Below are 12,842 nucleotides of genomic sequence, written 5' to 3' on the forward strand. Positions count from 1 at the left end.
AAACAGCTCTTGAAGGCGGGCAGGTGTGAAATGGGGCCTCCCTTCTCTCCTTGGAGGCCACCCTCCCAGCTGCAGCATCGGGACGGGGCAGGGAGCCCCGGAAAGAGGCCCCGCTGAGGAGGAAATGCCTCTCCTAGCCCTGCTCTCTTTGAGGAGGCAGTTTTCTGCCTGCAATTTGGTGAAGCCCATGGCTTCCATCTCTAGGGTGGACTCCAGAGGAAGCCTTGAATATATAAGCGCAGTGTCCTTGAAAACATCAGACTGAGGAGATCAAATATAGGAGAAAAATATTGCCAAACCCATTGTGGCTGTGACGGTGTTTGAAAATCTATTTTCTCTCGAGCCTAAAGAGGGTAAAAGATCCTGTCAACGCTAAACTGGGGCTCCATTAGTGGTAGTTGTTGCAATGAATGAATGACTGAATGAATGGATGGATGGGTGGGTGCTGGATGGGTGAGCAGGTGAATTCTCAGCAGCAACATAACTATGCATGCCAGGCAAGGACTCCCATTAATCAGATCGAAAAGGTCTAAACACGCCCTTAGAACTGTCTGGCACTGCACAACCCCTTCCTGACAGCACCAGGGCCCATTTCTCAGAGCGTGTGGTGTCAGCACACCGCACCGTCTCTGCTGGCTACTGATTCCTGGGATTCTCTAGGCATCCCACTCAATCTCTCCTTCACTCAAGTTTCGTACCAGCTAAAGTACGGATAGGAGTCCATATGGGTGGAGGGTTGGCAGTGACTTGTAATAAAAAGTTATTTACAAATACCAGATGGCTCATTTAGAGAGGACCCCAATCGATGACCTTAACTGGGATCTACTCTGAGTGTCCTGATTTGTTATTTTCCCGTTAGAGAGAGTACACATTCAGGCTTCAGCTTGTGCTGACCGGCAGGGCTGAAGTCCTCAGCGTGCCCTGGCTGACACTCAGCACTGGGGTGGGTGCTCTTTTTCTGCATACTCCCTACCTCTTTCCTTCCTCTCCCCACTCATCTTTAATGGACAGCAGAGTCAGGAGGGGAGAAGGGGTAGGGGAGAAGCAGGGAGAGGGGCATGTGGCAGCTCACCATCCCCGGGAACCCCTTCCCCCCAAGCTAGACAGTTAGTGTGCTTTTCCAGGTGCCAAATGGCAGTGGATTTCAGCTTGGCGGGCTGTGTCCCAGCTGAAGCTTTGCACGCTGGCCTAGGGAAGTCCCATACAAAAGCCCACAGATGCGAATAAATTACAGTGCCCATCCTCCCCTGCCAGCTGGCATGGAGATCCAGATGCTGACCTGGCTGAAAGAGAATACTGTGCTGGCGTCTCCTGATGCAGAGTTAAATGCTTGTTAAAGAAAAAAGAGTCTTGGCCGTTCCTTTTCTTCCTAATGTCTTCCACGCCCCCATCGGCTGCCATCCCTCCAGGTTCGGGCCCGTCGGGGCCTGGGGTTTGGGCAGCGAGGCGGAGAGGGCAGCGGGGTGCTACGCTCTCCAGAGTTGATACCCAGGCAGCCCCAATGTTGCTCAGTGACAGCAGATTGGTTAGGCAAGTCCTGAAAAGGGGGGAGGGACCTGATGCCCTGTGGCTCGGGTTTCTGTGCCTGAGGAGGAAAGGAATATGGACTTGAGCTGACAGGACACCAGGCAGCGAAATACAGATCAACACATTCCTTCCACGTGCCCGGGATTTACACTTCCACAACACAGGAGAGCACAGAGCTGCAGAGTCACCGGCGCTGGCTGCCATGCTGGGGGACCCGCGCAGAGGGATACGTCACCAAATACCGAGAACACAGTAACCCCGCACGCAGCCCATCGGGTGCTGTTTAGAAAGGACACAGGTAGATATCGGGGTGCCTTTGAGACACACTGGGCAGTCACTTAAGGGAGAAGAAATGATAAGCTTCTCTTGTGGCCCTTTCCTACTTCACAGGAAGTGTCAATGTGTCATCCTAAGTCCACTATGAGAGCTTACTGCAGGCACAGTGGGGCTTACTTCTAGAAGTTCTGGAAGCTCTTTGGGCATCGTGGTGAATAGGCGCTGAGATGCCATCATTGCCTGGGAGAGTGGAGGAGACCTGGGAGAGGGGAGGTTTTGAATTCTGTTCCCATCCTACCCTATTTCTCGGGAATGCCTTCCTGGCCTTTCCTGGGCTTCACTGGGCAGGGTGAGGGGTTTAGTGTTGGCTCCCCTGGACCATCTGGGCCTAGAGCTGAGGAATCCATGATTCTGTGGATTATGAGATCTTAAAAGCTCACCTTTGCAGGACTGGGGGCTGGGGGTAGCCAGGGGGTTGGCCTTGCATTACCAAGTGGCCGGAATGGCAGCTCCTTACATGCTATGGTTTGAGAGGGTCTAGCTCGTCATCCTGTACAATAGCATTTCCCTAAGTCAAGAAGGCTTTTCGCCTTTTCATGAATCTATTAAAATGTAAATACATCGAGAGGTGCTGGAGAATAAAAGGACCATAGAGAAATGGGACATAAGCTGGGTTTAGGGTAGAGAGAAGTATGCATAGAGGTGAGGAGAGAGTCCTATAGGGAGGTGGGAAGGGCCAAAGACAAGCTTAACCAACTTGGCAACATGGCCCCTGATCTGCCCTGTTGGTTGCAGTACGTACTTTTTCACAGGACATTAAACAATTACAAGTTGGTCCATAACCGTTAGGAAATTTTTAGTATTGACATTGTAGCATTAACATTACAAACTGAAGCATATTCTTAATATCCTTAGATGGTCTTAGTCATAGCAAAAAGGCCCTTTAACACTGTTAAATAAACGAGGTCTTATCTAATCCCTTTTCATTTAGTTTAGAAGATTACCAACACAAAAGGGATCTCCAAAGAAGACAAAGCATACCACACATTGTCTCTGAAAAATATAGGCAACCAAGAAGAGGGGCTGACATTTAAGAATTAATCACGAACCCTGATTTCAGAATCATTTTGTTCAATAAAAAACCAACTAGTGACATTCATTTAGAAAGCTGGGGTTCAGATAGTTGTGGAGCAGCTCAGATCTCATATTGCACAAAAACCGCTCACTTACTTCCACATCTGTGAATTCAAGTGTTTTTCTACCATGGAGTTTAGTGCGAATCGAAAACGGTCCCATCTTCTATCAAACACATAGTACCCTCGTCCCATGAGGCGACTCCCGAATGAGCAAAACTGTGAGGGGGAAAACAAAAACCATTTTAATTTTGATTACAGGTTAATAAGCTAATATAAGCTCTACAGAGAAAAATAACATTTGCATAAAAACACACAGGGGCACAGTTTTCCTGAAAATAAAGAAGCAAATAGTACCGAAGCCAAAAATATTTCTGTGGTGCTTCAGTTTTTGAGCTCCTAGATTTTCTGCAGAACCTCACAGGATGACTCAACAACAGTGGCATTCAATCTTCTGTAGCATCGAGGGCTACCTTCTCTATACCTGGAATTGAGCCAGCATTTTAGGTTGAAAAACAAAACCAAACCAAACCCAAACCAACAGCAACCAGTAGCCGGGTAGTGTGTCAGCACCACGGGCTTGTCACAGCTGTCATCTTCTCAAGCAAGACGGTGGTTCCCTGCTTCCCATCACGGTAATGGAAACGGCTGGTTCTGAGGTTCTCCTGCCAGTGGGTCATACCGTTCCTACCTGTTGTCAACGGAGCCAGCTCCCTTCCAGCTGGGCTGAACTCCCTCCTCCCCCGGTGCTGACCTCATCTCCTCTCCCATCAGCGCTTCCAGGCTGCCCTGGGACACGTCACTGCCTCTGCGCTCACCCTCCCGCTGCTCCCTCGGCCTGCCTCTGTCTCCTTCCCTCTTCTCTCGGCCAAGTGCAATTCTCCCCTCCCTCAGGGCCCTAATTAAGACTCTCCTTTCCAGTGACCTTTATCTGACTCACCTTGCCGCTCTGAACTCCCACAGACACCTACACATACCTCATTACATTCCACCTGGGAATCGCTACGTGGCTGTTTTACATTATATTGAATGCTTCTGTGCCTGTCTTGATGATTATAAACGTATAAAGGTCAGGGGCCCCATTCTCTTCTTCTTCCTCCTCAATATGAGGAGAGTAGAGATTTAGGCTAAAGGATGGATTACAGAGATAAGGTCCTACAAAGTGTTCAGAGCGAACTATCACACTTAAAACACGGGGCTGAAATGTGAGCAGTTAGATGTTTGATAAACGTCATTTAATGATGATGTTAGGACAACCAGCAGGCCAGCGGACAGAAATGTAAGAAGCGGCCTCTGAGAAGGTGACATTCGCCTGGTCAGAGCTCAGGCGAGTCTGCAAATATGACTCTATAACTCAACTGCAGCTTTCCCCCCTCCCCCAGGCCTCTCCCAGCAGCTCCCTGGCCTCCATCCCAGACACAGTGCTGGGTTGGCAGTCATTCCACAAATCCTTCCTGGAACCAGCCTTTGGAACAGTTCTTAGGAGGAAACGCAAGACCTTCCCTTTGTTTTGTTTCTGCTTATGTTTGGGGTGGGGTTACCCTAAAATCTTGCCTCCCATCAAATCTGGTACTCCTGATGAAAAATTCTTTTCCGCACATTAAGTGCTTACTGGCCAAGTACTAAAACATACAAAGGGAGTTCTCCCCCGTGGAAGCCGGTCCCCAGCAGCATGTGGGAGCCGGTCCAGGTCCAGACATCTTTTCTTCTTTCGTCTCCTTGCTAAAGACACCCTGAACAAGTGTTCATTACAAAAATTGATTTAATGTATCAGCTGGCCATGAGAGAAAGGACAAAGCAAAGAAACAAATCCATGGCCTTGCCATTTAAATCAGCAAAACATGAAGGGCACACAAATCTGCCAGACTCTGAGTTGAGCTAATCCACTGTAGCCTGGCAGCTTGTCATTTGGACAAAGATCTTGATGTGCTCCAGAGTCTGGCCTTCTGGTAGAGAGCCCTGTCTCACTTTCAGACTTGGAAGCTGGAGGCCTCTTACTGTCTGTGCTACCTATGTCTCTAATTCAACACAGATGCAAGGCTCAGTGCCCCAGGGGCTCCTGTCCTTGGTCGCCTATGATGCCCCAGGTAGGGCTGTAGATCCTCGCTGCATTGGCCACTGTGGCAGACCCTACTGGTTGCCAAGTTCATCAACTGCTATCCCACCCCCAGCTCTCCCTGCCTTTTCCTTGTTAACAGAACCACACTTTTGTTCTGATATCTGACATGGAGCAGTGAGCAGGGAAGGTAGGTCTCTTCCCAGAACCTTGGGATGAAATCATGGCAGGTTTCATTCTGTGTTACTACAATCCTATCCTCTGCCACTGATTGGTATAGGGATGGGCACATGACCTACTTGATGGAAGGAAAGGTCTGCTGGGGGTGCTCATAGGAAGATTTTTCTTCCCTAAGAAATGACATAAGATAGCATCTTAGAAGAAGAGTCCCTTTCTGTTTGTCCCTTTCCCCCCTTTGTAGAGTGCTACTGGGTGAGGATGTGATATTGGAGCTCGAGCTGACACATCCAGACTGTGCGTGAAAGGCAAAGAGGGCTGCAGAGATTCTCCCTCAGCAGCAGGACATTGAGGAGATGCTGAACCAAGCCTGGACCACTCACCTCTAGACTCCTTGTTATATGAGACAAGTAAATGACTGAAGTGCACACACTGTATGAGTTGTTTTCTATTACTGGCCGTCAGAAGCTTTCCTGACTGTCCCTATTTTTGTACTAGCCAAGAGGCAAAGTCTCAGGCTGTTGGTGAAGTACAGGTCACCATCCTCCCCAGAAACAGGAAGTGAATTTGGCCTTCTTTCATCACGCTGATAGAAGGGAGGAGGGACTCACTCTATCGTGATGCACGGTTGATTTCACCTACACAGTTCATGCCATCTTGGGACAGTCAAAGCTCATCTTGCAGGGCTCAAGCTGGGAACAGAGCAAACCGGCTATGGGGTCCGACGTTCCCAGCCTCCCTGAATTCGCCTCTGTGATGGAAGCTCCAGGCAGTCCCTTCTTAAGTGCTCGCAGGGCAAACACAAACAAGCCTCCAGCTCATGCCTCCTTATACCACCCACCTCGATTTCAATGACCTTCTGAATTGTTAAAGTGGATTCTTTCAAGAAACTGGGAAGAAACTGACCTTTTCGTTAATCAACAATCACACTGACATGAAATGCTTCCTTCTTTCCTGCACACACACACACACACACAAACACACACACACACACACACACACACACTCAGTTCTGGTGCCATATCATCACACCTACTAATAACAATAAAACTCAGAACCAACAGGGGAGCAAACCAGCCAGGACTGGCACCTGGCACCCTGCTCAGAGACAGTTTCCAAGGCAGGTGAGCTAGACTAACTCTTGAAATCAGAGGCTCCCCGTGGATGGGGAAGGCAGGAAGGCCAGCTCCCCGTGCTCTTCTATAAACACCGCTTCTCAAGCATTATCGCTTCAAGGTGGACCACGAATACTCAGGTGTTTAAAGGATTAAAATCAGCTGGGAGCCCTTACCTTTCCTTCTGTGATTTTCAAGGGGATTTCTAAGGTAATCATTCAACCTCAGGGGAAGCCCTTTCGTAAAACACTGTCCTGGAGGCCTCTCCTTAGGAAGGATGCCGTTGTAGGACACAGTCACCTAAATACCACAAAGCACAGGGGGAAACAACGCCTGGATGGAAACAGAAGGAGGCCTACCGCAAGAGGTCTGGGGTGGTGGGTGGAGAAATGACAGTCTAATAACTTCTCGGATTCGTCGGCTCCGTCCATCTCCCCTTCATCACTTGACAGTCGGCTGGCGAGGTCACCTCCAACTGGGGGTAGAAGGGGTTCCGGAGTGTAGCCACTGTGATTTGAAGATGTGCTGCTGCTTATGCTATTTGCAGATGATGGTCTAAGGGCAAGAGAGAGCAAACAGAATAAACTTTTCTGAGGAACAAGATCCACCCAGTTTCACGGAGCTCGGAAGGCAGACCAATTAGCCTTCCAGATACATTAAGGAAGGCAGATCAGTGGCAAATCTGCACAAGGGGAAAATTCAGGCTGAGAGGGTTAGCAGTGACCAGCTCTCTACAGGTTGGAGCTGAGGCTCTGCCCTGCTTGAATTTGGGCATCAGGGACAACTCCAACAGTGTAAGCGGAATAGAAAATACAAAAATAGAAACCAATGTGACAGAGAGTTAATTTAACTTAAAACTAATCTTCTAGAATTCAGTTACAACTATTCATTCATTTGCATGTAAGTAATTTGTACTTGCCCTGCAGTTGCTTCTCTTTGAAAGTGGACCTGATGGGAAGATCAACCAGATAAATAAGTTCACATCAATCAACAAAATATCAGTGATGACAAAAGACAGCCCTACACACATAGCTACTAAACTATGGCTTTATGAAATTGTTACCATACCGGCATGAAAAAATGTTTTGTCCCAGCCATGGGACCACAAGTTCCTTTCCCCATAGCCAAGCCTGTTTCTTAATATATCAAACCACATGTAGTTTAATTGTGTCTTCTGAGGATGATTGTTTCCATTTAATTTTTGACAAGCCTCTAGACCCACAGGCTGGCATGGCTGACTCAACAGTAGGTGTTGAAGAAATATGTTTCTCAATGAAGGAATGAATGAATTCTATGTGTATAAACAATCCAACAGATCTCATCTCAATTATGGCTAAGCTTACAGAAAAGCAGCGTCAGTCACAGTAAGAGGCGGCACTAATGCTTCCTGAGAAGTAAAGAGCGAGACGAAACATACACATCAGGGGAAGAGTTAGAAGAATGGTCAAAGCCAGCTGTTAGCTGTTTTCACTGCTCTCCACTTTCATGAGGTGACTGACCAGGGAGAAAGACTGGGTGAAAAAGAAGATGTGGAGAAAAAAAAAAATCAGGATCTTAAAAAAATAATAATAAATAAATAAATAAAAAGGTTTTCTGTGTTCTGCTTTGAAAGCTGCCCCTTCAAGTAACACGAAGCAGCTTTTACTCATGCATCTCCCTTCTCCCTCATTTTCACCCTGGATTCTTTGTTGTTTTGAAATCTTTCTAGGTGTCAAATACCTGAGTTCAAACCAGATCCCCAAAGCACAGTCATGTAAAAACAAAGCCACAAAGGTAGAAACAACCCAAATGTCCATCAACAGATGAATGGATAAATAAGACAGCTCTACAAACATAGATACTAAACTCTGGCTTTATGAAATTGTTACCATACCATATATCCACACAATGGAATATTAAGTCTTAAAAAGAAAGGAAATTCTGGACTTCCCTGGTGGTGCAGTGGTTAAGAATCCGCCTGCCAATGCAGGGGACAAGGGTTCAATCTCTGGTCCGGGAAGATCCCACATGTCACAGAGCAACTAAGCCCGTCACAAAGCACAATTACTGTATGACACCACTTGTACGAGGTACCTAGAGTAGTCAAATTCACAGGGATAAAAAGTAGAACAGTGGTCACCAGGTGCTAGGAACAGGGAGTTAGTATTTAATGGTACAGAGTTCCAGTACTGGATGATGAAAAAGTTCTGGAGATGGCTGGTGGTGATGGTTGCACCACAATGTGAATGTAGTTAATGCCACTAAACTGCACACTTAGAAATTAAAATTGTAAATTTCATGTATGCGTACAATGCTACAAATTAAAAAAACCCATAAAACCCCACAAACAAGGCCACAGGTAGTTTTCCAGTGTAATTACAACAACTCTGTTGGTATGATAATTTATTATTGACTATCACCTTCCTACCCTTATGAAAACAAAGATGCCATTCATTCAACACGTTAAAAGTCTATAGTCCAGAGAACACATCTCCCAGGTGCATTCCCTACTCTCCTGTGTCAGAAGGGACAACAGCACCGTTGCCTGTTTACAGCTGAAGACCCAAACGGTAAAACAATTTTGACAACATCAAAACATATAAAGAAAGAAAACAGCATTCGTAATCCTGCCACTCAAGATCAAGTGTTGCTTCTATTTTGATTTATATCCTTCCAGACCTCTTTATTGTGAGAACAGGCACATGCATTTTTTTTTACACATCTTTATTGGAGTATAATTGCTTTACAATGGTGTGTTAGTTTCTGCTGTATAACAAAGTGAATCAGCTATACATATACATATATCCCCGTATCTCCTCCCTCTTGCGTCTCCCTCCCACCCTCCCTATCCCACCCCTCTAGGTGGACACAAAGCACCCAGCTGATCTCCCAGTGCTATGCGGCTGCTTCCCACTAGCTATCTATTTTACATTTAGTAGTGTAAGAACTGGATCACATTGTACATACTATTATGCTTTTTTTTTTTTAACGTAGTGATGTTGTAGAAATCTTTCCATGTATAGAAATCTATCATCATTTTAATATTCCCCAGTATAGTATTCCATAGTATGGACATATCATAATTTATTTAACTAGTCTATTGATGGACATGTAAGTTGTTCCCATACTTTCTGGTAGACTCTTTTTGAAGCTTTCCCCACCATATTAGGACCTCCCTATCCTGCGGGAGATAAAAGCCAGATTTTGTTGTGTGATACTAGTATCATAGTTATAAAGGAAAAGATCTTTACTTTCTAAAGATGTATTTGGAAATTTAGAGTGAAATGCCAAGATATCTGCAATTTACTTCAAAACATATCAAAAAATGTAGATGGGGCTTCCCTGGTGGCACAGTGGTTAAGAATCCACCTGCCAATGCAGGGGACATGGATTCGAGCCCTGGTCCAGGAAGATCCCACCTGCCGCGGAGCAACTAAGCCCGTGTGCCACAACTACTGAGCCTGTGCTCTAGAGCCCACGTGCCACAGCTACTGAAGCCTGTGCGCATAGAGCCCATGCTCTGCAACAAGAGAAGCCACCACAATGAGAAGCCCGCGCACCGCAACAAAGAGTAGCCCCCGCTCGCCGCAACTAGAGAGAGCACGCGCGCAGCAACAAAAACCCAACGCAGCCAAAAATAAATAAATAAATTTATAAAAAACAAAAACAAAAACCAAAAAAAAATGTAGATGAAGTCAACACAGCACAGTGGCAAAATATTAAAACTGTTAAAACTAGGTATGCAGGTATTCATTATACTATTCTATTTTTCATAAGAAAAAGTAAAAAAGAAAGAGAGAAAAATAAAAGAAAGTGAGCTAGTAGTACAGGTATGTGCAAGAAAGTGGCTGAAGAATTTACTGTTAAATGGGGCAGATGGATTGAACACATTTATCTCCTCTGTCCCAAAATATTAAAATCATAGTAAAGGGATAAAAAAGGCATTAGCTCTGAAAAACAAAGAGATCAACAGAACTGTGGTGATCATCATGGTGATGACTTCCTAGTCTCCATTTAACCCCTTAAGTAATAATGGGAATCTCATTCATCTCGTTATTGATTGGTTTGGGAAAGTGCACGAGAAATAAAAGAAAATGTATTTTTTTGCAGTGGGGGGTTGGCTTTTGCAAAGATTTTTCTCACTTTTAAAAAGAGACACAAGGAGGGAATTCCCTGGCAGGCCAGTCATTAACACTCTGTGCTTTCACTGCAGGGGCCTGGGGTCGATCCCTGGTCAGGGAACTAAGATCCCGCAAGCTGCACAGTGTGGCCAAAAATTTTTTTTAAATAAAAAAATAATGGGCAAAGGACCTTACTGTATAGCATGAGGAATATCAATATCCTGTGATAAACCATAATGAAAAAGAATATGAAAAAAATATATATATATGTATAACTGACTCACTTTGCTGTCATTAACACAATATTGTAATTCAACTATACTTCAATAAAAAATAAATTTAAAAAATGAGCAAAGGACTTGAATAGACATTTCTCAGAAAAGATATATAAATGGTGCCAGCAATCACATGAAAAGATGTTCAACATCATCAGTCATTAGGGAAATGCATATCAAAATCACACTGAGTTACCACTTCACACCCACTACCACAGCTATTAAATTAAAAAAAAAAAAAAAAAAAAGAGACACAAGGAAAAGGTGGTCTCCACCTTCATCTGGACGTTTTTTCTCTGGAAGTGCTGTAGCCATCTTGCTAATGACGTTGAAGATGAAGCCAAAAGATCGAAGAGGGTGGAATAAAAGAAAGCCACAGAAGGAGAGCCAGAAAGAAATCATAAAGATCAGATCAGAAATAAATGAAAAAGAAATGAAGGAAACTATAGCAAAGATCAATAAAACTAAAAGCTGGTTCTTTGAGAAGATAAACAAAATTGATAAACCATTAGCCAGGCTCATCAAGAAAAAAAGAGAGAAGACTCAAATCAATAGAATTAGAAATCAAAAAGGAGAAGTAACAACTGACACTGCAGAAATACAAAGGATCATGAGAGATTACTACAAGCAACCATATGCCAATAAAATGGACAACCTGGAAGAAATGGACAAATTCTTAGAAATGCACAATCTGCCGAGACTGAACCAGGAAGAAATAGAAAATATGAACAGACCAATCACAAGCACTGAAATTGAAACTGTGATTAAAAATTTTCCAACAAACAAAAGCCCAGGACCAGATGGCTTCACATGCCAATTCTATCAAACATTTAGAGAAGAGCTAACACCTATCTTCCTCAAACTCTTCCAAAATATAGCAGAGGGAGGAACACTCCCAAACTCATTCTATGAGGCCACCATCACCCTGATACCAAAACCAGACAAAGATGTCACAAAGAAAGAAAACTACAGGCCAATATCACTGATGAACATAGATGCAAAACTCCTCAACAAAATACTGGCAAACAGAATCCAACAGCACATTAAAAGGATCATACACCATGATCAAGTGGGGTTTATTCCAGGAATGCAAGGATTCTTCAATATACGCAAATCAATCAATGTGATACACCATATTAACAAACTGAAGGAGAAAAACCATATGATCATCTCAATAGATGCAGAGAAAGCTTTCGACAAAATTCAACACCCATTTATGATAAAAACCCTCCAGAAAGTAGGCATAGAGGGAACTTACCTCAACATGATAAAGGCCATATATGACAAACTCACTGCCAACATCATCCTCAATGGTGAAAAACTGAAACCATTTCCACTAAGATCAGGAACAAGACAAGGTTGCCCAATCTCACCACTATTATTCAACATAGTTTTGGAAGTTTTAGCCACAGCAATCAGAGAAGAAAAAGAAATAAAAGGAATCCAAATCGGAAAAGAAGTAAAGCTGTCACTGTTTGCAGATGACATGATACCATACACAGAGAATCCTAAAGATGCTACCAGAAAACTACTAGAGCTAATCAATGAATTTGGTAAAGTAGCAGGATACAAAATTAATGCACAGAAATCTTTGCATTCCTATACACTAATGATGAAAAATCTGAAAGTGAAATTAAGAAAACACTCCCATTTACCATTGCAACAAAAAGAATAAAATATCTAGGAATAAACCTACCTAAGGAGACAAAAGACCTGTATGCAGAAAATTATAAGACACTGATGAAAGAAATTAAAGATGATACAAATAGATGGAGAGATAGACCATGTTCTTGGATTGGAAGAATCAACATTGTGAAAATGACTATACTACCCAAAGCAATCTACAGATTCAATGCAATCCCTATCAAGCTACCACTGGCATTTTTCACAGAACTAGAACAAAAAAATCTCACAATTTGTATGGAAACACAAAAGACCCCGAAAAGCAAAAGCAATCTTGAGAAAGAAAAACAGAGTTGGAGGAATCAGGCTCCCTGACTTCAGACTATACTACAAAGCTACAGTAATCAAGACAGTATGGTACTGGCACAAAAACAGAAATATAGATCAATGGAACAGGACAGAAAGCCCAGAGATAAACCCACGCACATATCGTCACCTTATTTTTGATAAAGGAGGCAAGCATATACAGTGGAGAAAAGACAGCCTCTTCAATAAGTGGT

General features: G+C 44.0%; 1 protein-coding gene across 3 annotated transcripts in view; it reads right to left on the reverse strand.

Annotated features, from left to right (window-relative positions):
- The window catches only part of ATXN7L1 (ataxin 7 like 1), a 233,906-nt gene that overhangs the window by 8,687 nt on the left and 212,377 nt on the right, over window positions 1-12,842 (reverse strand). For 2 of the 3 annotated variants that reach the window (XM_036863172.1, XM_036863171.1), the window contains exons 8-9: window positions 6,644-6,839; window positions 3,034-3,155 (exon numbers count right to left, since the gene is read on the reverse strand). In XM_036863172.1, the coding sequence (XP_036719067.1) occupies window positions 3,034-3,155; window positions 6,644-6,839 (318 nt within the window). Of the gene's footprint in view, window positions 1-1,279; window positions 1,586-3,033; window positions 3,156-6,643; window positions 6,840-12,842 lie in introns of all 3 variants that reach the window. The other variant, XM_036863170.1, reaches the window with a different exon arrangement.

The sequence above is a fragment of the Balaenoptera musculus genome, chromosome 9, assembly GCF_009873245.2.
Source record: "Balaenoptera musculus isolate JJ_BM4_2016_0621 chromosome 9, mBalMus1.pri.v3, whole genome shotgun sequence".
NCBI classification, from domain to species: Eukaryota; Metazoa; Chordata; class Mammalia; order Artiodactyla; family Balaenopteridae; genus Balaenoptera; species Balaenoptera musculus.